This window comes from Carassius carassius, chromosome 23, assembly GCF_963082965.1.
Source record: "Carassius carassius chromosome 23, fCarCar2.1, whole genome shotgun sequence".
NCBI classification, from domain to species: domain Eukaryota; kingdom Metazoa; phylum Chordata; class Actinopteri; order Cypriniformes; family Cyprinidae; genus Carassius; species Carassius carassius.
The window spans coordinates 18,412,242-18,439,169 of record NC_081777.1 but is presented as its reverse complement, the minus strand read 5'-3'; the positions used below and the strand labels follow the sequence as shown (position 1 = coordinate 18,439,169).

At 39.8% G+C, this 26,928-nt stretch overlaps 2 protein-coding genes across 4 annotated transcripts in view; one reads left to right on the top strand and one right to left on the bottom strand.

The window, feature by feature from the left end:
• Positions 1 to 22,029, bottom strand: part of LOC132101423 (sodium/nucleoside cotransporter 2-like) — a 67,846-nt gene extending 45,817 nt beyond the window's left edge. The window contains exons 1-5 of one of the 2 annotated variants that reach the window (XM_059506371.1): positions 21,984 to 22,029; positions 21,694 to 21,770; positions 21,550 to 21,623; positions 21,247 to 21,338; positions 20,960 to 21,149 (exon numbers count right to left, since the gene is read on the bottom strand). In XM_059506371.1, the coding sequence (XP_059362354.1) occupies positions 20,960 to 21,149; positions 21,247 to 21,338; positions 21,550 to 21,623; positions 21,694 to 21,770; positions 21,984 to 21,987 (437 nt within the window). In that variant the 5' untranslated portion in view covers positions 21,988 to 22,029. Of the gene's footprint in view, positions 1 to 20,959; positions 21,150 to 21,246; positions 21,339 to 21,549; positions 21,624 to 21,693; positions 21,771 to 21,983 lie in introns of those variants that run through there. The other variant, XM_059506372.1, reaches the window with a different exon arrangement.
• The window catches only part of LOC132101425 (galactose-specific lectin nattectin-like), a 116,013-nt gene that overhangs the window by 11,181 nt on the left and 77,904 nt on the right, over positions 1 to 26,928 (top strand). The window lies entirely within an intron of this gene.

Here is a 26,928-nt window from a genome sequence, read left to right as displayed (position 1 = left end):
CGTGATTGTTTTGCACACAAAAGGCCTATTAAACATTCCTGAAACTTTGCTGTCACAACTCTCTGATATGAATGATATAAAAAATTATAAATGAATCAATTACACTTGCAAAATTACATATTTATTTCAACTTAAGTACTACTCATTTTTTTGCATTTTTATTTCATCTCATGCACATTAAATAGTAAATCGAAACTCAAAAGTGCATACGATGTGCAAGAACCAATGAGGTTTGTTTTCACGCATCAAGTACACACGTTTCAGCTATAGTTATAACTTTAACAAGGTACATTTCTGGCATCAAAAGTTTGCTGTCAAATCTAAAGAAGCATTTCAAGGTAGCGGAGTTGCTTATATATATATATATATATATATATATATATATATATATATATATATATATATATGTTAGCTGTAGTACTGTATATTGGCTGAATGCACAAAATGGCTGAGTGCAAATACTATCAGTGATGAGAATTTACCAGTGTTGGGAAGGTTACTTTGAAAATGTAATAGGTTACAGATTACAAGTTACCCTGTTTAAAATGTAATAGTAGTGTAACTTTTTCAATTACTTTATTAAAGTAATGTAACTAATTACTTTTGAGTACTTTTTGATTACTTTTCTAAATTTGTGAAAATTAAAGAATAATAAATAAAAGCATATACATCAACTTAAATACAGTTATCTAATAAGCATGTGACGTATTCTGTGTACTAAACTCCTGAAACATCGGTGGTTTTTTTTAAACTGCTGTCTCTTTGTATATGATGATAGTTTTCTCAAAATAAGTAAAATGCACATGAAGTGACACGGAGCAGTTCTAGAAATTATGTTTATGTGCTCGTGTACTCCTATATTGAGGCAGCAGGGGTTGAAAACACTGCGAGCTTCAGTAGGCTTATGTGTAGTAAATGAAACCATGTCTTTGCCATTAATTTACAGGAGGGGCGGACTGGGAAAAAAATTCAGACTGGAAAATTCAAACTCATACAAACAAATTCATGGACAAAACTATTTTTTTTATGGACGTGACATAAAAAAAGGTTTAAATCTTTAATTTGGGGACATGCAAAATAATTTAAAGTTCTCTCCTGAACTGCACCTTCACTTCCATTTTTCTCTTCAGTCTCTTTATTTTTGCCCTGTTATCCATCTCTCTCGTGACTTTAATACTCAAGATTGAACAAAACTATACTTTACAATACAATACTCTACAATACTACAATATCTTTATAGAAAAATCCTAATACTGTACACGAGTCATGTTTTTCCCTTACAAAAATTAACCTTGCTTTTATTAGCCTATATAAAAGTAAAATAACCTTGTTTTGTTTTTGTTTTTTTGCAAATGGATTTGTATTTATTTTTAAATAAATACAATTGTAAAATAATTTTACATTTTTGGTTACCACAATTAAACAATAGTAACTATTTTCTCTGGATTTATAGTTAAATATTAAAATGTAAATTTTCGTAAGGGTTGTGTTGTTGTCTGTCAGAGCTCCCCCTAAACCTATAAAAATATCAGAATTTTTTTCAGATAATTTCCTACTGTAACATTAGAACTGATAATAATGATGTCCTTTATATAGTATTTTGAGTGATGACTGGTGAGCAACGTGCTGCTGCTTGATTAAATAAAAAAATAAAAAAAACAAAGACAAAAAAGCATCTTTAAAGATGAAACTGACCTGAAACCCTGAACAGTAGTTCTGCTTCTCTGCTCCAGCTGTGCGCTTCCACAGTCCACTCTATTCTCTCTCTCTCTCTCTCTCTCTCTCTCTCTCTCATTGATTACTCTGAGTCTGATCCAAACCGTTTGGCGGAGGCGCGGAGAGCGCGCGAGTCATGACTAACACTTCGACTTATTAGAGATTTAATTATCAAATGGCGGATTCGCAAATGATCGCTTTAGTACATTCGGCAGGCAATTATACAATAATGATATTAAATAGTGGGGCAAAATCGGCTGCCAGGCCACCGGGAATTGTCCCGGTTCTCCCGGTGTCCAGTCCGCGCCTGATTTCCACAGACACGCAGAATGTGCAAGTCATATAGGCTATTGCATTTTTGGGGCTTAATATTCACAGACACTAGTCCATGTCATGTTTTGATTCAAGTGTACTGACCTACTTTTGATTTAGTCATCCAAAATGTGGCATATTCCCTCCGCGTTAGGCATTTCGTTTTTATGACTGGATTCTACGAACCAGACTGCGTTTCCTCATCCCGGAAATTATTAGGGAGGTATGTCTCAGAATAGTCAGTGCAATTTGGGAAAGAAATCAGTTAAATCTGTATGTGGATGTGTGTAAATATTCAAATGTAATCCCCTTTGTAATCGTTAAAAATTTCATAAGTAACTAATTTAATTACTCATTTTTTCGTAGTAACTGTAACTAATTACAGTTACAATAATTTTGTAATTAATTTACGTAACGCCGTTACATGTAACTAGTTACTCCCCAACACTGGAATTTACATACAATTCATGTATGTTTTGGTAGGGATGACAGCTTTTAGAGAAATTAAATGTTACAAATTTCCAAAACGTGTTTAAATGAGCCTTATATGTTAAATTAATTGTAAATCATGTTTAGTGATGTTCTTGATGAAGTGGATGTTTTACACCCCAGGCTATTTGCAGTAGTTACTATTTTTAAGTGTAAAAAACACTTTTTAAATATTATATTTATAAATACTATAGTCAGTGGTGTCAAAAGTATTGGCATTCATTACTGAAGTAGAAGTATAGATACTAGGGTTTAAAAAGACTTTTGTAGAAGTTGAAGTATCAACTCAAGGTTTTTACTCAAGTAAAAGTGTAAAAGTACTGGTTTAAAAAACTACTTAAAGTATAAAAGTAAAAGTTATGTAAGGAAAAAAAATACCATTAAGAACAAAAGCTTAGGCCGCACCACAGGGGCCTATTGTGCACTACCCCACCTCCACAAAAAAACATTTTTCTAAAGGCCATAGGCCATAATGACTATAATGTTATATTAAAATGTTCATGTTGAAAATTTTGGGATACACTAGGCTACATGTTTCAGCCACATATATGCCCATTGAAAATGAACGCACTTTAGTACAATGCAAACACATTAAAGGTGCCATGTGCAAAAATTGAGCTAAAAATATTCAAAAAATGACCTACACACATCAAAAGTATGAGAAGAAATAAGGGCGATGATGTCATTAAAAAAATGTAAAGTTATAGTGCTGCAGAGATATCAACCTTAATTAGCAGTAGCATTACTAGCCCCAGCCCGACAGGTGTCGTAATACCAGCTTCGGCCATGGGAGGCGGTATGCGGGCAACATAACCACCAGCCAACCTGCAATACACGAATAACTCGCACGGCTTGTGGGCGTACCTGAACCTGATGTCAATCATGTGGAAAGTACAGCCCACTACTTCATTTCAGTTCAGGGAAGAGAGCGGAAGGATGACTTAAACCCTTGGCAAGAGACCACCACCCGCTACAGGGAAACAACCGCGCTCGGAATCACAAATCAAATCCAATAAGAAAAGGAGCCGAACCAGAGTAAACATCGGCACTGCTTTCAATCGCTGGAGACAACTGATGGACCTGAAAGTAATGAGGTCCGACACCGAATTTGCAACATTTCTTTTGGATTGGTAAGTTAGATGCTGTTAGTATTTCGCTAGAAGTTTGTTTTATATGTTTGTGTATTTTTTTTGGGAAGTTATAACATAGAAATGTATCAAAGGCTGTTCTATAAATGTGCTCATGTTAGCAATGGCTAACCGTAGCTGCGTTTGATAATTAGCTAGCTATAACTTACCCATTTTTTTATATCATAAGTAACCTGCTCTGTCTAGTCTGTTGGTCTCCGTGTCCTCTTTGCTTCGTGGTTTTTCTGTACGTGAGAATTGATGTGTGGCATGAAAGCGTATGAAAAGAGTCAATTGCGTGTTTCTCACGGTGAATGCTTGAGAGTTGGCAGCTCTGGTTACGTTGGTTGGCGCTAGCTTGGTCAACATTATGGAAAGCATTTTCTGCCAAATTTAAATAAATAAATGAAATGATTAAAATTAAAACCAGATTAACTATTTCATTACAGAAAACTGTACGCAAAATATGTGACAAAATTGAGAATGAAATTAAATTCCTGAGCCTCCACGAGACTCCCCGGAAAATCTGCTGTCTGCTGAGTTTGTGACGGCTGCAAAATGTCCAAGTGTATCCAAGATTAGGGGTGCTCCAATCACGATCGGCCGATCGTTAATGCGCATCTCTCAGTAAAGCCGGTTCTCTAATCAGCGGTTAATTCCATCAGGTGCGTGATTTCACATAGAGCAGCTGTTACTACACAGAGCCATTGTTAACTGAGAAGATGCGCCAATAAACGCTGAAAATGAACGTGGATTTGAGCATCTTCTCAGTTAACAATGGCTCTGTGTAGTAACAGCTGCTCTATGTGAAATCACGCACCTGATGGAATTAACCGCTGATTAGAGAACCGGCTTTACTGACGAGATGCGCATTAACGATCGGCCGATCGTGATCGGAGCACCCCTATCCAAGATAGATTCAACTCGTAGCAAAATGAAGTCATTATCATCCGAAATGTTTGCTAGCTGGTTTAATTCTGCTGCTATACTGGCCATAACCGCCATTATAGCTACTCCTAAGGATGGCTGAAGCGAAACAGTCGTTCCGAAGCTTTGCGAGATCCCGAAGCGCAGATGTGTCGAAACACTGATCCGAAGCGTGATTCGAAACACCCATGTCACGTGACTATGACCAAACGAAGCCTCGAAGTGTTTCACTAATTGTTTCATCAGGTGTGGTCCGCCGAATCAGCGTTTGATTGGAACGGTCGGGAACAGACCACACAATCGCACATCTGTATAAAAGTGAAATAAACGCATTTTGACCTCGTGGGTTTTTGTGAGAGAGTTTGACTTTGAGATAGCGGATTTTTGGTGATATAGTGACATAGTGCGATTTGATTAGTTATAGGCAATTTAGACTTACATTTAAATTTACACAACACATTGACTGAGAGGCTAGAGACAGACAGAGTATACATATAGTGACACATTAATAGATACATAGATATAAATATATATAGACAGCTAGATTAATAGATAGATACATATATAGATAGATTACAGATACATATATAAATACATATATTATAGATAGATACATGTATAGATAGATTATAGATACATATATAAATACATATATTATAGATAGATACATATATAGATACATAGATTATAGATACATAGATCGATTCATATATAACTAGATAGATTTGGATAGATAGATAAAATGGAAGCTCCCCAGAAGAGATGCCGTACATCTGTGGTGTGGGAGCATTTCCATTTAGAAACCCCAAATAAAGTGAGATGTGTGTATTGTGATCGGCAGCTAGCCTACTGCAACAATACATCATCCATGATGCGCCATTTGAGGAGCACTCATCCTGCCATTTTGCAGGGTGCAGAGGATGGCATTCCCCCTGTACCTAGGCCTGCTACTGACACTGCTGGGCCATCTAAGCAAGGTATGCATTGTTTGGGATATAATTATAATTGAAATATAATTACAACCTTTTGGGACACTGTTTATAAAGTTTATAAGTTATATAAAGCACTGATTATAAACACTGGAAGGTTTCCAAATAATGAACCAGTAGGCTATACTTTTAATAGATGTGCACTAATTGAAGCTGTATTTTTCCAATGTATTTGTCTGAAAGTATGTTTTGTCTTCTCTTTTAAAAGTCAGACAGAGGGAATTGGATGAGGCTCTTATAAACGTGGTGAAGGATCTGCAGCCCTTCACCATCGTGGACGATGAGGGATTCAGGGCATTTGTGAACAAGCTTGATCCAAGCTATGTCCTCCCATCCCGGAAGGTGCTTAAAATAATGGTCAGCGAAAAGTACAACAAAGCCAAGGAGAAGACAATGGAGGACCTACAAAAGGCCGAATTTGTTAGCCTTACAGCTGACATGTGGTCCTCCATTAATATGGATGGATATCTTGGTGTGACTTGCCATTACATAACACCAGAGGCAAAAATGGCAACTGTTGTACTGGGTGTAAGGAGGTTTTACCAAACCCACACAGCCCAGCATCTCATGGAGGCTAAAGCCTTGCTAATGGCTGAGTGGGGAATAACCTCCAAAGTTCAGTGCATGGTGACTGACAATGCATCTAACATGATCCTAAGTGCCCAGCTACTCCACCTTCGCCATGTCCCATGTTTTGCTCATACTTTAAATTTGATTGTGAAAAAGGCACTAGATCAAACCCCAGTCATCAATGAAATACGCCAGAAGGCCAGAAAGATAGTGGGGTTGTTCAGATCCAGCTGCAAAGCAAAGGACAAGCTTGTGGAGATGCAGAGCTTGATGGGAAGACCAACTCTGAAACTGATACAGGAGGTTGACACGAGATGGAACAGCACATTTGACATGCTACAGCGCTTGTATGACCAACGTGAACCAGTGGCTGCTGCACTTTCCAACTTAAACAATGATACTGCTCCCCTGACAAGTATTGATTATGACATTATTGAACAATCATTGTCAATACTGCAACCATTCAAACTCGCAACAACAGAGATGTCAGAGGAAAAGAGAGTGTCTGCTTCAAAGCTTATACCACTGTACAGGATGTTGCAGCACAAGATGTGGTGTTTTTTTAATAATAAAAAAACACCACATTTTTTTAATGGCTCGTCAAGGTTGTTTCAGATCAACACCTGCAAGTGACCACTAGGTGTCACCATTGAGACGGGTGTCGGATTGATTCGAAGCCTCGAAACAATATGGCACATTTGGTTCAACTGTTTCATTGGTTCACGAGGCCTCGATTTTGCCATCACTGGCTACTCCACGTAACAACGTAATTGAGCCACACCCACTCATTAACATATCATTTGCATGCAGGTTGTCTTTGAAAATGAAAACAGTGAAATAAAAGAGGAATTAAAATGACAAGTAAAATTTACATTTAAATTTGAATATTGTCACTATTATTGCGTGAGCGTTAATAAAGAGCTTTGTTAAAACTGTATGTGTAGTTTCTTTTTCACGTTTGGCTTTTCATTTTAATATTGGCAGTCTTGCCTAGAGATTCTATTGAAAATGAAATGTGAAATCACCAATTGCATTTTATTTTTCAATTTGACAGGTATGTCACCGTGAAATGAAATCATTTAATTTCATTCTCAATTTTGTCACATATTTTGCGTACAGTTTTCTGTAATGAAATCGTTAATCTGGTTTTAATTTTAATCATTTCATTTATTTATTTAAATTTGGCAGAAAATGCCTTCCATACAACATCAGCTGTCTGAATTAATTTAATTCCAATAATGTGTATTTACAACTCATTGTAATATGAACAAAACGAATATGAACATATTCACTGGTAAAGGTGAAGGGGAGTAGCTTGAAGATGTCATGTTTCAAAATCACTTGACATCACCCAATGTTCCTCTGGAGGCAAAACGTCCTCTTAGCGGTTTTCAATTCCAGTCGTCGCGCCCCACTGCTGTTTCTCTTTGTTAACACACCTGATTCAGATAATCAGCTTGTTAGAAATGAACTCCGTGCATGAACTGTTTTTCAAATGTTCATTGCTCCCTACTCTCTGAGCAGGGGAAATCTGTTGAACTTTACCTCACATCGAAACATTCATTCACTGATTTGTGCTGTGCAGCGTCTTTAAACATGGACAACTGTGACATCATATACCTCTGTAAATCAATACAATTTAAATTCACGTCTTGCACACTTCAATGCACTTTGATTGGAACATATAGCTACGTTCACTTCGAACTGGAATCATGGCTGAATATCCTGTGATGTCCACTTCGCAGGGCACTTATGTTTGAATAGAACAAATGTCTGAAGCGCTAAGAGAAACGTTCAAAATGTGCAGAGCAGTGGGGCGCGAGGACTGCAATTGAGAACCGCTGTCTTATAGGCTTCAGCTATGCTCTAGGGTTGTTGTGAAGGTAGGGGCGGAGCATAGAGACTATGCCGTTTCTCGTTTGTTACTCTAGAGTAGACCAATTCACTTTATTGAGGCATACTGCCCCCATCTGGAATGGAATGTGGAGTATGACTTGATTTTTTTGCCAGATGTGACAGATGGCCCCTTTAAAGGACTAGAGATATGATGACTAGTTGCCTATAAGTATTTAAATGGTGCAAAAAGTCAAACTTCAGAGGCATGTCATCAATAACCTTTGATAGAATGTAAATGTACATCCAAGCTTAGCTGCAGGAATCTGCGAGGACAATGGACAAGAACATTGGTGCAGGCTTAGTAACAATTACTCTTGTATTGTTGTCTATTTACAATTAACATTATAGTGCTGTCAAAATGAATGATTAATCCAAGTGTTTAATCAAAAACTAAAAATGAAAAATAACTCATAATCCTGATACCTTCTTGATCGATACCTTCCTGTATTCAGTACATACGTCTGCTATGTCCATTGTGGGGGGGGGGGGGGGGGGGTAACGAGTTGCAAAGTTGGTACAGCCTACTTATCACAACATTATCAATCGGGTTGTCAATCGCAAACGATAATTTATTAAAACGTCTCGCTACCAAACCACTTACAGTAGCTTAATTTGTGGAGGATGAAGAGAAAGCACCTATTTGGTAAATGAGCCAGTACTGAGAAATAATAACTTTTAAGTAGGGTCCAGTGCCTTTTCGATACTTTTATAATGGTACTGGCGACTAAACGCTGTGTTAAGGGCTAGATTTTCGCTGGAGGAAACAGTTGTGGTGTGACAAGCGAAAACTTTACAGTAGCTAGATGAGAAACCGACTGCTCCCTCTTGACCTTTTGTAAACTGTATTTATGACAAAGGACTGCACAGATACGGATATTCTAACAATCTATCGATAAACACATACCTTGTGTCCTCTGTTTGTATTTAAGTGCGCTTGCGCTGCTCCGCTCACAGTCTGCGGATTGAAGAGCGCCTTGAAAGACGGGGAGGAGACCGGTCTGACGCCGGTTTCATTTGAAATTTAAGCTGACTGACTCTTAGGCGATCTGATACCGGTTCCATACCCAACCCTACTTTTAATAAATATATTTTTTGATAAATGAACCCAACATTGGCTATGTCCTGGCTGGGGTGTGATGTGATTTGTGTCACGTGCAGGTGCGATGGATCGCGTACAAACCAATAGGGTGTCGGAATGGTTTATGTTTATACTTCTCATCCAACCACAATCAAATTCATTCCATCCCATAGACTGTATAAAAACATGGACGTAGTGTCCTTGACGTCACCCGTAGACTCCTGAAGTGTGTTTTTGAAGCCTAAAGTGTGTAGAGCGGGCCGTCGCCATCTTGGCAGCGTGTCACCGCGCGACTTTCCCGGACAATCAAAAATGGGCAAAAGGCGGGAGCTAGTTGCTGTAGCCACACCCACTTAGCACGACGGCAGTGTCAGCAGCGGCAATCCACCTGTCACTCAAGTGGCTACGCCCTTAATTATGCAGAACTTTAAGTAAGTAAAATAATTTAAACGGATGAGTTATAAAAAAATTCACCCCCCCTCACAGTTGTCATGAAGGGCAAAATTAGCTATTTAGACCAAAATCTTTTTTTGAAACAGGCTGTAAACATGTTTTTTCCTGCTGTAAATTTGGGCATTTTAACATGGGGAGTCTATGGGACTGACTCCCTTTTGCAGCCAACCTCAAGCGGCCAGTCGATGAATTGCAGTTTTAGTCACTTCCTTATTGGCTTCACGAGAGAGAGCGGGAGGTTGGCGCTCGTTCCATCTGGATGACGCGATTTATCTGGATAAGTTTTTTTCTTTTGAATGATGACAAGCCGTAATGAAAACAAGCTGAAATGAAATAGCAGTAACGAAGCTATTTTTAAAATGTAAGGAGTAGAATGTACAGATACTTGCGTAAAAATGTAAGGAGTAGAAGTAAAAAGTCGTCTGAAAAATAATTAATCAAGTAAAGTATAGATACACCAAATTTCTATTTAAGTAATGTAACAAAGTATTTGCACTTCATTACTTGACACCTCTGACTATAGTGTTTCATTGAGGAATTAATCATTCACAGTTTCATTTGTAAATGAAACACTTGTCAAGTCAAGTCAAGTCAAAATTTATTTATATAGCACCATTTATACAGACAAAACAATAAAATATCACACGACAGACAGAGCAATAAAAATTAAAAGACAAGTTACAAGTTATTAAAAGCAATTGAATAAAAGTGTGTTTTCAAGCGTGACTTGAAAACTGACAAGTCAGGTGTAGAGCGAACATGATTGGGTAAGCTATTCCATAGTGTCGGGCCCGCAATGGCAAAGGGCACTTGGGCATAAATACAATCATAAAGTCAAAACTTTATTGGAATAATTGTCATAAATGATAAAAGAATATGGTGTTTTTTCTTTTACAAATGAAACTGTGAATGATTAATTCCTCAATGAAACACTGTCAGGGTTTACTTGACAGACTTATTTCTGACCACTAGAGGCCCCCACTGCCTTTTTGTTGGGTTTCAGTCTCTTTCATTATGTCTGATAGTTGTCACCTGTGCCTTGTTTAGTTGTGTATTTAAGACACCCTTCTCCTCAGTACTTGGTTCTATGTGGCATCTGAAAGTTGCATTTGGTGGTCAGTTTGTGTGTAAATGTATATTTCTGACTAACTTTTTGCACTTTAGATAGTTCTAGCGAGAAATCAGTATTATAGTAATTAAATGTTTATCAAAAAACTTATTCCCTTTTGTTGAAGATAATTAAACCATTACGTTGCCTCAGAAGTCTCTCCGAAATCAGTTTCATGCAGGAACAACGGCCATTGACCTGGTGATTCATCAAAGAAAAGGTGTCAGATAAAGTGATGTTGGCAGCTGATAAAAGGGGGCCCTAATGAAATCTTTTTTGCTTAAAAGAAACCGAAACTGCTGTATACGCCTGCAATGTATTTTAGTACAGCCTGCTGGATCATTTTAGACAATTTTAAAATATATAATGCAAGTCACTTAAAGATTGCTTTCAGTTTAATACGATCTCCAATCAAGAGAGGTTGCTAGTTTCCAGCCGCTCCCCGTATTAATTTTAGTGTTTTTACACAGTCTATGAGCAGGACGTGCACTCTAATGTAAACATTCATTAACATTAGCAATTAATAAATGAAAAACTGACATTGAAAACAGCAGTTTGACGGGATACTTGTATGTTTGGACTGTTTGGAAATATGTTATTTAAATCGTCATCACACCACTATGCAAAAACAACGGGGACGCCAGTTGCACTTGCCTCAAATTTCAACGGTAAAATGCATTGTCAACAAAAGCTTTTTGCCAAATGCATGACAGAAATGTTAGCACTGAACTATGTTCTTAGGGTTTCCTTGGGTCCTTCAAAAAAGTCTTCAGTTAAATTGTTTAAATTTAAGGCCATGTAAACTCTAAAATGATGCAGGAAGCACTATTTTAAATGTGAACCAGTAGATTGACAAAAGCTAATACATTATAAAAAAATCTAAACAATTAAGACACTAAGATATATTTATGTAGTTTAATATAATAGATTAATAATAGCCTAATTGTTTAATTTAATGTAATTGATAATTTTGACTCTTCCCTTTTCTTAAAAATAGTTTAAAGGCTGAAATGTGAAGTGCAAGTCATAAAAGGTCTTTAAAGCTCTTAAATTTGATCTTAAAAATACTGCAGTTACCCAATTATTTTGTGTTACCATTAAGAATAACCATTTATTTATTTCTAATAAGCCCTTTTTATCTGTCCTCTTATGTTGTTTTGAGAATGTCCTGTTATAAAAAATAGGACCTCTGTACATTTGTTTGTTGCAAATTTTCAGACAATGAAATTGAAATGTTTATTTGTTGGGGTGATATTACTCAACTAACAACAAAGTTTCCCTTCTGAATTAGCTGAACTGCACAAGTTTTATAGTTGATAAAAATCTTTAAAAACAAATTAAATTAATTATACTTTAATTTACTTAAAGAGGTAGTTCGCCCAATTTGCTAAATTATGTCATTAATAACTCACCGTCATGTCATTCCAAACCCGTAAGACCTCCGTTTATCTTTGGAACACAGTTGAAGATATTTTAGATTTAGTCCAAGAGCTCTCAGTCCCTCCATTGAAGCTGTGTGTACGGTATACTGTCCATGTCCAGAAAGGTAAGAAAAACATCATCAAAGTAGTCCATGTAACATCAGAGGGTCAGTTAGAATTTTTTGAAGCATCGAAAATACATTTTGGTCCAAAACTAGCAAAAACTATGACTTTATTCAGCATTGTCTTGTCTTCCGTTTCTGTTGTAAGACAGTTCAAAACAAAGCAGTTTGTCATATCCGGTTCGCGAATGAATCATTCGATGTAATCTGATCTTTTTGAACCAGTTCACCAAATCGAACTGAATCGTTTTAAATGGTTCGTGTCTCCAATACGCATTAAACCACAAATGACTTAAGTTGTTAATTTGTTTAATGTGGCTGACACTTCCTCTGAGTTCAAACAAACCAATATCCCAGGGTAATTAATGTACTCAAACAGTACACTGACTGAACTGCTGTGAAGAGAGAGATGAACACAGAGACGAGCCAGATAATGACTCGTTCACAGGTCAAGAACCGGTTGCATCGGTTTTCGGATCACCAGTAGTACTTTCTGACAGTTCGATTCAACAAACCAGTTGAAGAAAACGGTTCACCGGTTCTTTTGCGCTTGACGTAATGGCGTCGTTGCCGATGATTGCAAGCCTTCGGTTTACCTGGGCTCATAACATTAGCACAGAATCAGTTCAGAATCAGTCAACAAATGAATCAGTTTGGTTCAGACGCTCTATATGTCGGTTTGCTTCACGCTGAATCACACATGCGCAGTATCATCAGCTTCTCGGTTCTTGAATCGGACACGTCTGACAAAAACGGTTCTTGATTCGTGAAGGAGTCACTATCTGGCTCGGCTTGATGTTCATCTTCACTTCTCTCTTCACAGCAGTTCAGTCAGTGTACTGTTTGAGTACATGAATTACTCCAGGATATTGGTTTGTTTGAACTCAGAGGAAGTGTCAGCCACATTTAAAAAGTTAACATCTTAAGTCATTTGTGGATTAATGCGTATTGGAGACGCGAACCGTTTAAAACAATTCAGTTCGATTTGGTGAACTGGTTCAAAAAGATCTGGTTACATCGAATGATTCATTTGCGAACCGGATATGACAAACTGCTTTGTTTTGAACTGTCTTTCAACAGACACGGAAGAGAAGACAATGCTGAATAAAGTCGTAGTTTTTGCTAGTTTTGGACCAAAATTTATTTTCGATGCTTCAAAAAATTCTAACTGACCCTCTGATGTCACATGGACTACTTTGATGATGTTTTTCTTACCTTTCTGGACATGGACAGTATACCGTACACACAGCTTCAATGAAGGGACTGAGAGCTCTCGGACTAAATCTAAAATATCTTAAACTGTGTTCCAAAAACAAATGGAGGTCTTACGGTTTTGGAACAACATGAGGGTGAGTTATTAATGATATAATTTTGCAAATTGGGTAAACTAACCCTTTAAATTAAAAAGGAAATTGAGTAGAATTATGTAAAAGGTATGTGGAAGTGCACTAGTAAACTGGCCCCTACATATACACAGGAGAAAAAATGCTGGCCCTCATCACTATCAAAGTTGCACATCCCTGCTATAGAGTATATAGCCTATGAGCACTATATTAATATCCCAGGACACCCCTAGTCTGAACGTTCACTGCTATTTATTACTTTGCATTGTCTGACATGAATATTCCATTAATTCATAAAGAGACGGCAGCGATTCTACAATAGGTCACATCTGAGAGATAGGCCTATTGAGTTAGAAAATAGAGTAAATTAAATCGTCTATGAGGTGATAAGTCTGATTAACATGACACAAATGCAGGACACATTTGGAAAACAATTGGAAAACTCAAATTGAAGAATTCTGTAGTTTCAGGATTCTAGATTGTAGGTTTATGCTTATTATTGTCATATTACACATTTTGCATTCTGCTCTTTTTCTATAGATTAAGTATTTTAGTTCATACAATAATACATTTATTTTAGTCCCCTACTGAGAAAAAATAAATAAATAGAAATCATCACATAATTTGTAATGGTTTTACTGGTTATAATGAAATTGTATTGGTTTTAATGGAAACTGTAATGGTGCTGTTGGTCTCTACTGTTAATCGGTCTCCTTCTGTTGGTGGCTTTTATGGTTAAAAGTTGATGGTTTTGGTGGAGAAAATTCAGGGCTGTATTTCATTCCCAGTCCGTCCCTGGTTTCATGAGACACCTTGGTGCAAAAAACGCTGCCTGCAAAGTCATTGCCTCATACAGCAGTGAGGCAGCTGTTACGTTCATGGATTTATGTTCCCTTATTTGGTCACCTTCCTTTCCTTGTTTTGGTTAATTGATTATTCCCCACCTGTCTCCAGTTCCCTCATTACCTCCTGTGTGTTTAAATACCCTCCCTGTTTAGTTCTTCTTGGTCCGTGATTGTCAAAGTTATGTCAAAGCGGTCTATGTTAAAGCTGTTATTTGTATGTTAACGAGATATTGTATTGTGAGAGTAGTATATTGTCTGTATTCTCCTTCTATCGTCAGTAAACTCCTCGTTTGATCCCAATCCTCCTCAAGCTCTTGGTCTTTCGTTTAGCATACACCCCTTATTTGTAACAGATTCACAGACCCAAAACTAAATAGTTAATTTAGCGGCGTTTTTTCTTTCCTTTTGATTTTTTTTATTTTCCTCCTTCTCCCGGAATGGCCATTCCAGCAGTCCGTCTCCTATGCCTGGAGCAACTGGACCGTTCGCTGGAGGACCATACCAGAGACTTTCTAGATCTGGCATGCCTTACCCACTTCCCCGACCGCTCGCTCAGGCTGGTGTAGAAGAAGTTCGAGAGCGAGCGGTCGAGGAAGTGGGTAAGGCACGCCAGATCTAGGTGTAAGGCACGCCTACCAGCGAACGGTCCCCGAGAGGATTTCGCCGCTTTCGTGGAGTGGGTGCTGGAGAAAAATGGATCTTCATGGACCATCTGACCCTCCGAAGAGGATATCTCCAGCCCCACTCCCGCCCCAGAGACCAGCCAGCCACCATCACGCCGCACGTAGCCAGAGCGGACAGGAAGCATTCACGGACCGGAAGCAGGACCTCGAGAGCGCGACTGACCAGGTGTGTGAGCCAGCAACACCGTGCGTCGTGGGAGTCTTAGTGGAGATCGAGGGCGTGGAGGAAAGCCCTGCCCACACTTCCGCGACTGAGGGTGAGCTGTATTCGGTCTCGGGAAATGATATGGAGCAACTATTGGATCTAATGGGCTGGTCTATGGAGGTAATTCCTGAATCCCCTGTTTGTCCGCTGGTTCCGTCCAACCCTAATCCCCCTGTATACCCTCTCAGTCTCCCACTCCTACCTCCTCCAGTCAGTTCCTCTGCTCCATTTCCGCTGGTTCCGCCTAGCTCTTAATTTTCTGTGTCTCCGCTGGTTCCGCCCAGCTCTGAATTTTCTGTGTCTCCGCTGGTTCCGCTCAGCTCTGAATTTTCCGTTTCTCTGCTGGTTCCGTCCAGCCCTAAATTTTCTGTTTCTCCGCTGGTTACACCCAGCCCTGAATTTTTTTTTCCTCTGCTGGTTCCGCCCAGCCCTGAGTTTTCTGTGTCTCCGCTGGTTGCACCCAGCCCTGAATTTTCTGTGTCTCCACTGGTTCCGCCCAGCTCTAAATTTTCCGTTTCTCCGCTGGTTCCGCCCAGACCTAAATTTTCTGTTTCTCCGCTGGTTCCGCCCAGCTATGAACTTTTTATTTCTCCACTGGTTCCGCCCAGCTCTGAATTTTCAGTTTCTCCACTGGTTCCGCCCAGCCCTAAATTTTCTGTTTCTCCGCTGGTTCCGCCCAGCTATGAACTTTTTGTTTCTCCGCTGGTTCCGCCCAGCTCTGAATTTTCAGTTTCTCCGCTGGTTCCGCCCAGCCCTAAATTTTCTGTTTCTCCGCTGGTTCCGCCCAGCTATGAACTTTCTGTTTCTCCGCTGGTTCCGCCCAGCCCTGAATTTTCTGTGTCTCCGCTGGTTGCACCCAGCCCTGAATTTTCTGTGTCTCCGCTGGTTCCGCCCAGCTCTAAATTTTCCGTTTCTCCACTGGTTCCGCCCAGCCCTAAATTTTCTGTTTCTCCGCTGGTTCCGCCCAGCTATGAACTTTCTGTTTCTCCGCTGGTTCCGCCCAGCCCTGAATTTTCTGTGTCTCCGCTGGTTGCACCCAGCCCTGAATTTTCTGTGTCTCCGCTGGTTCCGCCCAGCCCTGAATTTTCTGTGTCTCCGCTGGTTCCGCCCAGCTCTAAATTTTCCGTTTCTCCACTGGTTCCGCCCAGCCCTAAATTTTCTGTTTCTCTGCTGGTTCCGCCCAGCTCTGAATTTTCAGTTTCTCCGCTGGTTCCGCCCAGCTCTAAATTTTCCGTTTCTCCACTGGTTCCGCCCAGCCCTAAATTTTCTGTTTCTCCGCTGGTTCCGCCCAGCTCTGAATTTTCAGTTTCTCCGCTGGTTCCGCCCAGCCCTAAATTTTCTGTTTCTCCGCTGGTTCCACCCAGCTATGAACTTTCTGTTTCTCCGCTGGTTCCGCCCAGCTCTGAATTTCCTGTGTCTCCTGTAATCCCTCCCAGCCTCTCTCTCCCACCTCCTCCTAGACCTGCCAGCTCCCCTGCTCCACTTCCGCTGGTTCCTTCCAGCCCTGATCCTCCTGTGTTTCCTCCCATCCTTCCTCTCTCTCCTCCTCCTAGACCAGCCAGTTCCTCGACGTCATCGCTGCTGGTGTCAGTCTGTCCCGCAGCTCACCCTCAGTCCGCGCCATCTGGGCGCGATGGTTCGCCGCTGGACTGCCAGTCTCCAGCTCCGCCTTGGCGTGTTAAGGCCCTGTCTCCGCCTCCAGCCTCCGAGCCCTGGACTCCTCCTCGGTCCTTCGACCCAGCGGCTCCGCCTTGGCTCTTAGCTCCCTCGTCTCCACCGTGGCCTGGCATCCCACCTGCTCCACCGGGCTCCCTCGTCCCTCCGGCTCCACCTTGGTCAGTCGTCGACCATCCGCCGCCTCGGGACTCCATTCCTCTGGCTTCACCTCGTCACTCCATCCCTCCGGCTCTGTCAGGCTCCTCCTTCCCTCTGGTTCCACCTTCATCCTCAGTCACTCCGGCTCTACAGCGGTCTTCCAGGACCCCGCCTCCGCCTTGGTCGCCTGAGCCTTCTGCTCCACCTAAGCCCTCCGGATCCGCGATGTCACCCTGGCTCTGCGGCTGCGCTGCTCCATCTTAGGCTCCTCACCACCAGTGCAGTCTCCGCCTGTAGGCCCCCTGGTGTCGTCGGCTCATTCTTCACCATGGCTCCTCCCGCCGTCGACTCCACCATGGATCTCCGTCCTGGCTGGTCTCTGGAGGACCATCTGGCTCCTCCTGCTCCGGGCTCCTCCCTGGCTCTTCCCTCCATCCACTCCGCCCTGGTTCCATCCTCCTTGCTCCCTCTTTGCCTGCTCCTCGCCCGCCTCTAGAACCCCCACCCTCCCTCCGCTGGTATTCCTCTTGCGGTGCGAGGATGCACCTTTCTGGGAGGGGGCGAACTGTTACGTTCATGGATTTCTGTTCCCTTATTTGGTCACCTTCCTTTCCTTGTTTTGGTTAATTGATTATTCCCCACCTGTCTCCAGTTCCCTCATTACCTCCTGTGTGTTTAAATACCCTGTCTGTTTAGTTCTTCTTGGTTCGTGATTGTCAAAGTTATGTCAAAGCTGTCTATGTTAAAGCTGTTATTTGTATGTTAACGAGATATTGTATTGTGAGAGTAGTATATTGTCTGTATTCTCCTTCTATCGTCAGTAAACTCCTCGTTTGATCCCAATCCTCCTCAAGCTCTTGGTCTTTCGTTTAGCATACACCCCTTAATTTTAACAGAATCACGGACCCAAAACTAAATAGTTAATTTAGCGGCGTTTTTTCTTTCTTTTGATTTTTTTTATTTTCCTCCCTCTCCCGGAATGGCCATTCCAGCAGTCCGTCTCCTATGCCTGGAGCAACTGGACCGTTCGCTGGAGGACCATACCAGAGACTTTCTAGATCTGGCGTGCCTTACCCACTTCCCCGACCGCTCGCTCAGGCTGGTGTAGAAGAAGTTCGAGAGCGAGCGGTCGATTGTCTGTATTCTCCTTCTATCGTCAGTAAACTCCTCTTTTGATCCCGATCCTCCTCCAAGCTCTTTGTCTTTCGTTTAGCATACACCCCTTATTTGTAACAGCAGCAAGTCAGCTGCCTAAATTTTCGGATGCAGCCTAAGTCTAGGTCAGTCTCATGCCCTGCTTAATGGATTTATCCTTAAACAACTTTGTGCATCTGGTATACTGCAGATCCTTTGTTTCAAAGGTTTTTTTTTTTTGACGTGCTCTTTGAAACAGTTTGGAGTCACTCACCGATTTTTCTTTGTGCCTTTGGATTTACTTTGTGGAACTTTGGTAATAAATTTTTTGGGATTATTAACATTTCTTTTGTTTTTGAATGGATTCCTGTGAACTTTTTGTATGCCTTCTGGATTAACTTTGTGGACTTTTGGGATTTACTTTTTGATACCCATGTCAAACCTAAAAGAAATACTCATGTCAAATCTTTTTGCACTATTGGAACATTTTGAGGTGACTTTATGGATTTATCTTTTTGGATAAAAAAAGATTTTGGACTTGTATTTTCATCAAATTTAAAGAAATGAAGACATTCCCTCAGAACCGTGATCTGGTTATCTGCATTTGGGTTCACCAAGTTTTCACACTAGTCCACACATTTCTGACATGCATATCATCCATGACGTGTACAGTTATGGTTCCTGTTTTTAAAAGCACATATTGTCACATATTTTCAGGCCTCCGTTTTCCAACACAATACTCAAAGGCACACAGACATTAACTATTTTCAATATTATTAAAGGGATAGTACACTCAAAAATGAAAATTTGGTATTTAATTTGAGATTAAAAATATATATAAATACTGTTCAGTTTCTTGCACAGACAGATCGTTTTGTGTCTTTACACAACCGTGTATTGCTACAGGGTTTAAATTGGTTTTGTTTGTGTATATTTCTTTGTTTTTGTTTTATTGTATGTTTTAATCGTGATTCCTTTCCACTTACATTAAGACTGATAGACTGCAACGATTTGAGTTAAAAATCTTGGTTTGTGTTCCACTGAAGAAACCAAGTCACCTACAGTACATCACATTTTCATTTTTGGATGAACTATCCCTTTAATATAATTATGAAAAAGCTATTTCTTTTCTAACTTTCTTACTAACAGAAACTTGGCACACTGATATATTAAAGGAATTAACCAATACATTTCTTTTCCTGAATTTAAGAACTGTTCTTCAATTAAAAGCATTTTCTGAAAAGAAAAACACATTTTATTTTTATTATGTTATAATTATTAGAATTAGTTTATAGGTTACAGCTTGACTTTTTTTAGCATAATATATTTATTATATTTGTATTTATTTATTTAAATAATTTTTAGTCACCTTGAGAGTAACTTAGGCTTCTCCTGGGGCCCATTTCACTAAGGAGGTTTAACCAACTCTGAGTTTAAACTTGAACTCTGAGTTGACTTACCCTGAGATGGGAAACTCTGAGTTTTCGGTTACAGAACAGCTGAAATTAGTTGGTTTAATAAACTCTAAATTGACTGACTCTGAGTTAAGCACATGCACCACAACTAGCGAGCGCTGATATTTCGATTCACCATGGCAACAGCTCCTGCCAAAAGCCATCTGCATACTTCAATGGGGTAAGGCACAGACTCAATACAAATGTAATTCTTATCACTGTTATAATATCTCAGGTGAAAACTGGCAGAACGTTAGATTAATGAACTAATAGCTAATCATTTAATGGTATCTCATGGGGAAAAAAATATAAAAAATATATATATGCATTTTTCTTATTTTACAAATGATCTGCCAATAGAGTAAGAAGAATACGGCAGTGGCTATTCACACTAAGTGGAATTAACATACTTTCTTAGTGATAGATCCTACAGTAGGCTAAGTGCAAGTAGCTCTAGATGCTATTTACAGAAAAAATGTACAGTGAAAATCATGATATATTCTATTTACCATGTAAAAGTAGCAGTTCTTTGCAACAGGCTAAGGGTAAATAATAATTAGATGCTAGTTATACTTTGTACTGGCAGAAACATTTGCACCTCAGTATTGTTGTACATTAACAGGATGCAATAACAACAGATTGTAAATGATTATATTTATTACAGGATAAATTTATTAGAGGGAAAAAAAAACACTTAGTAAGAAGAGCATTTTTCCAGTGTGCATCAATGAAGTGTCTAAAAAGGGTGAGGAGAGCGAAAGAAACTCTGGGTTTACCGAAGAAAACCTGCTCCGGACCAGACTAGGTTCATAGAGTAAGTTACTAATGTAACTGACTCGGAGTATAAGTTAGATCTTTTAGTCACCTCCAAACCATTCCAACTACCTAATTATTTACACTATCAGTTCAAATATTTGGGATCAGTAGGACTTTTTGAGCAAGGGTGCACTACAATGATCAAAACAACAGTAGTGACATGTGGAATGTTACAAAATATTCCAATTTCACAGCACAACTTTTTTCAACATTGATAATGATAATTTTTTTTTCTTGAGCAGCAAGTCCGCATACACTTTGCCATCAAAGGAATTCATTAAATTTTAAAATATACTACAACATAAAGCAGATATTTCACATTTTTTTCCACAATGTTGCTGTTTTTGTGTGTGTGTGTGTGTGTATTTTTGATCAAATATAGTGCAGCTTTGGTGTCCATAAAAGACGTCTTGCAAAAACTTTTAAAATAGATCATAAATCTTGTGTCAAACTCACCATTTTATCCATCTGATATTGGATTTGAAACACCTTTGCACAGGCTTGAAGAACCTCCTTATGCTGTCACTCTTGAACTTATTCACCAATTCACACGCGATGATAAACACGCACAGACAAGTGAGGACAACCAAAGCAATTGCTCTTCGGAAGTTTAAATAACAAGCAGCAATGAAGTATGCCAAATAACCTACAATTTAAAACACAAAAACATACTGAACATTGTTAACTTGAAAAGCAACTCACCATATCAACACGTTAAATTAAAAACTGGGAAGATATGTTACCTGCAGCAAGTATCCCCAAAGCAATGTATTTGATTATTTTGGAGTGTTTCTTGCTAAAGGTCTCAGTGGCAGTAATGGGTATGCACGCTTTGCTATGGTGAACAATGAATACATAAAGATTTTGCACGTATTAAGTCCGACAGCACGATTGACAATTGTGATCAACAGAATCTAAACATTTAAATTTTTGTCAATATTTCCTAAATAGTATGACATTGCCATTTCAAAAGAATCTCATTTCCAAATAATGTGACAGTGAAATCTGAACGATGTCGTATTTACAGATTAGATTCACAACCACACCTTAGGTATGATTTTGACTCCTTCTCGGACTCCTCTTTGTCGCTGTCACTCAGGTCATCTGTTAATTTATCCTCCTAAGAACAAAAAAGTAAAAAAAAGATTTTTAACTTGTTAACATTTTATAGAGTACTTCCTCAAGCCTACCTTCACAGATGCTGGATTGTTCACACCTTGTTCATTCCCATACGAGACAGTGGTCAACTGTAAATCTTCTTTGTCCGCTGTAAAGAAAGTTTCAGAAAACTTTTTACCAGCTCTAATGAACCTTGATCCAACAATTTCTTAGGAGCTACAAGTTTCAAAACTATTCCAAACAATTATTAACTACTACAAAACCAACACCTACTTTATTCAAACCATGGTTAAAATAACCTGTTCAAATACCAGTTTGAAAAAAATCTCCAAAAGAATGGAGAAGCAAATCAATGACTTACTCATTCTGCGTTATCTGTGACAACTGCTGGGTCTTGAACCTTGAGCTGGGATATATGCTCTGTTCACTTGCAAATCTTATCATTAATTAACTACACACAAAACTGCTGGGTTGAAAACAACCCAATTTGGGTTATTTTGGCAACCCAGCGCTGGGTCAAAAAGGGGCGAACCTAACGCTGGGTTGTTTTAACCCAACCAGTTGGGTTATTACGTTTAACCCAGCCTGCTGGGTTGCTTTTTTATGGTTTAAAATGACTACATTGCAGGGTTTCAAAAACTAGAGCAGGTGTTTATCACTGTATTTCAGAAGGAAAACTACTGTATTTAGAAAATGTTAAAATTCATAATTGATAAGGCAGCATTTGTGAGCTCAGTGCCATATTGCAGCCGTTACCGGAGAAACCTCTACCTCTCCCGCACTTAGCACCTCCTGCTGGAAGAAAATGATCTCCTGGAGTGCCACCACCAATTGAGTTTAAGGTTGTGGGAAACACTGCATTGCTACATTAAAATGAACCCAAATTGAGCTAGGCATTAAACCTACAAATATTGTTCATTTTAAATATCACTTTTACACACAAATAATTATCAAAAGGAAAATATTTATTAAAGGTGCCATGTGCAAAAATTGAGGTAAAAATATCCAAAAAATGACCTACACGCATCAAAAGAATGAGAAGAAATAAGGGCGATGATGTCATTAAAAAATTTCAAGTTATAGTGCTGCAGAGATATCAACCTTAATTAGCATTAGCATTACTAGCCCCGGCCCGACAGGTGTCGTAATACCAGCTTCGGCCATGGGAGGCGGTATGCGGGCAACATAACCACCAGCCAACCTGCAATACACGAATAACTTGCACGGCTTGTGGGCGTACCTGAACCTGATGTCAATCATGTGGAAAGTACAGCCCACTACTTCATTTCAGTTCAGGGAAGAGAGCGGAAGGATGACTGAAGCCCTTGGCAAGAAACCACCCGTTACAGGGAAACAACCGCGCTCGGAATCACAAATCAAATCCGATAAGAAAAGGAGCCGAACCAGAGTAAACATCGGCACTGCTTTCAATCGCTGGAGACAACTGATGGACCTGAAAGAAATTAGGTTCGACACCGAACTTGCAACATTTCTTTTGGATTGGTAAGTTAGATGCTGTTAGTATTTTGCTAGAAGTTTGTTTTATATGTTTGTGTATTTTTTTCGGGAAGTTATAACATAGAAATGTATCAAAGGCTGTTCGATAAACGTGCTAATGTTAGCGATGGCTAACCGTAGCTGCGTTTGATAATTAGCTAGCTATAACTTACCCATTTTTTTATATCATAACTGACCTGCTCTGTCTAGTCTGTTGGTCTCCGTGTCCTCTTTGCTTCGTGGTTTTTCTGTACGTGAGAATTGATGTGTGGCATGAAAGCGTATGAAAAGAGTCAATTGCGTGTGTCTCACGGTGAATGCTTGAGAGTTGGCAGCTCTGGTTACGTTGGTTGGCGCTAGCTTGGTCAACATCAGCTGTCTGATGTTGACCAATGATGTTGACAGAATGCTGTCTGTGAAATTAATTTACAACCCGAATTCCGGAAAAGTTGGGACGTTTTTTAAATTTTAATAAAATGAAAACTAAAAGACTTTCAAATCACATGAGCCAATTTTTTATTCACAATAGAACATAGATAACATAGCAAATGTTTAAACTGAGAAAGTTTACAATTTTATGCACAAAATGAGCTTATTTCAATTTTGATTTCTGCTACAGGTCTCAAATAGTTGGGACGGGGCATGTTTACCATGGTGTAGCATCTCCTTTTCTTTTCAAAACAGTTTGAAGACATCTGGGCATTGAGGCTATGAGTTGCTGGAGTTTTGCTGTTGGAATTTGGTCCCATTCTTGCCTTATATAGATTTCCAGCTGCTGAAGAGTTCGTGGTCGTCTTTGACGTATTTTTCGTTTAACGATGTGTGACATCCTAAAATGTCAATTTTGTGGTTCTGATTGAAATCATTTTCTTTCCTTTAATTTGCTCATTTTAATAGAGCATTGTGTTGGGTCTGTGAGATCGGGACTTTTATTTTAAAAAGTGAAACGAGGACTGGGACTTTTATTCTAAAAAGTGAACTGATACAGGAGCTGTATTGCGCAGGCGCACTCACAGTTGCTGGAGATTATGTGCGAAGCATACACGTTTGCTCCTGTCTCTTCAATTTTTCCTGTTTTCACAGGTATGCCTTTCTCAACAATGAAACAATATGCATACAAGTCATGTGAGATCTATGTGTATGTTTATGTTGTCAATATTTTGTGTATAAATGTTCTGGTTGGTGAAAATAGTGAATGTGTGTAGATTGTCCGCCATTTTGTGGACGCTGTAACAATATGTGCTCGTGTAATGCATTTAATTTGATTCATGCAGGCTCCAGTTACCAAGTATAGCGTTCATTTATTAGTTAACTTGTATTCAACTTGTGTTTTGGTTTATTAGAGTTCATATCAATGTATTTCTCCAGCCAAATGTGTCAAACAGCCATTTCAGTGCAAATGCATGTAATACTGTTCTATTTCCTGCAATTCAGAGGTAAAAACTAATGTTAATGTAACGTGATGGCAGTGCTGATTTTAAAATCAGTAATTATAATGTTTATGTATGGGTTACATATATTTCTCAGGTTTCTAGACCTTACATGTTTAGTCATGTGTTGATTTTGTATACATAAAATACCCTTTGGCTCATTCTGAGTAGATTTAAAGGAGCCATGTGAAAAGCTATAATGTATAATTTTATGTGGAGGAAAAAAAAGGAAAATGTGAATGTGAAAGGTGCATTGTTGTGATAATAGAGAAAATGAAAGAATGACACTTATGCACTAATTAGAAAAAAAACACTTTATTTGAAAACAATGTGAAAAAAAACATTGAATAAACAGTTGCTGGAGATTATGTGCGACGCATACACGTTTGCTCCTGTCTCTTCAATTTTTCCTGTTTTCACAGGACTTTCTAATCTGTAAACAAGGCTTTCTTCACGGGGCCTGTAACAGATTTGTGGGGGCTCGTCCGGGATCGACTCCTGATGCCCAGAGAAGTCGATCCATAAAAACTGATCCTGAGGACCAACATAACGTGGGCGCTGATGTGGTGATCCAAAAGACAAGGGCACGTCAGTGAGAAAGGGGGTTCCGAGAGCTGGATACTGTGAGAGTGGCTTGAGGGGCTGTGGAAAAGAGGTCATCATGGCTGATCGGGTACGCAAGGGCCTGGTGTGGGACATCAGGAAAAGGCTGCTCAACCTGTCAGCTGTTGAACTGTTTCAAGTTGCCAAAAGCATCGGTCCAGTACCAGGAAGGGACTTATCTGAACTTGACGTGGAAGATCAAGAGGGCTCTCTTGAATACATCAATGCTTTCATGTACAGCACCAACCTGTTAGAATCGGAGGACAGAGGTATGACTGAACTTTTGGTTTTGCAAGGGACTGTGGAGGCTGTTAGACAAGAGCATGGTGCTCCAGTGTCTGATCATCATCATGGTGAGGTTGAGAGTAATGTCGATGTTGATGTTAATGTAAACCCTGCACCCACTTTATATACACGCACCTCTACAGGCCACATGATCACTGCAGACACTGTACATTTAGAATCACCTAACACTACAACTGACCTGGGGAGAGCTGGAGGGTTAGATACAGGCCCTAGCACCAATCCTCCTGTCATGCATTCAGATTTTGAAGAGCTGAGCAGGAAGCTCCTTCAGTATCTTACACCACATACACAGCATTCCACTGCTAACCCACCTGTGATATACAGTGACACACCTTTGGCTAGTAATAATGTTGAACGTACTTCACAGGGTTTCACTGAGAAGGTGGTCTCTTTACGAGATCTCTCCTGCCTGCAACGTCGTGAATTTAAGATACAAGGGGGACAAATTGGCGACTATGCATCTGATATCACATATGCCAGTGTGTGCCGACAAATCGACGATGGAGTCAAAGAGAATTTCAGTGAAGCTGAACTGGTCAGGGGAATATTGCGTGTAATTAAACCAGGTAACTTCAAAGAAATGATTATGAATAAGGAAGATATGACAGTGGAAGAGCTTAAGAGGTTCCTTCAGTCACACCTAGGGGACAAAAGTAGCACAGAGTTATTTCAGGAACTAATGTGTGCAAAACAGATGGAGACTGAAACTCCACAACAGTTTCTGTACAGGGCAATAGGCCTTAAGCAGAAAATACTCTTTGCTATCAAACAGTCTAACACGGATGTGAGGTACAGCCCAGCCACAATCCAAGACGTGTTTCTCCATACTGTATATCAGGGCCTGGGGCACAAGTATAAAGATGTTAGGAGTGAGCTCAAACCCCTGCTGGCTGATCACAGTATCACAGATGAGGCAATCGTAAGAAATGTGATGAAAATCACTAATGATGAAAATGAGCGAGCGCGAAGATTGGGACCGATAACTCGGCCCAAGCAAAGCACTGCAAGCTGTGCCCAACTCGAAAGTGATCCAAACAAAGGGGTAAAAGAGACACCTGGTCAGAAAAGTAGGAGTGATCCAATTATAGAACTTACTGCTCGTATTGACGCACTTACCAGTATGGTAAACTCCATGCGACAGTCAACACTGAGGCCACAACCTGAACACACCTGTCAATGTTTTGTTAGAGGTCACCCTCCACAGCAAAGGGCGAGACTCCGTGGTTGCCCCAGATGTGTCGAAGCGGGACAACAGAGCTGCGTTCATTGTTTTCTCTGTGGCGAAGAGGGGCACCAGGCTCGAGGATGTCCTGGGAAGCAAAGACTGCAGGGAAACGGGAACCGGTCACTGCCAAGGGACGACCAGTGACCAAACTCTCTATGTCCCAAAGCACTGAGGACCCCATTTCAGGAATTGAACCTCACCCTGTAAAGCTTAAACCCACAAGAACCTCTCCCTGTTGTAAGAAT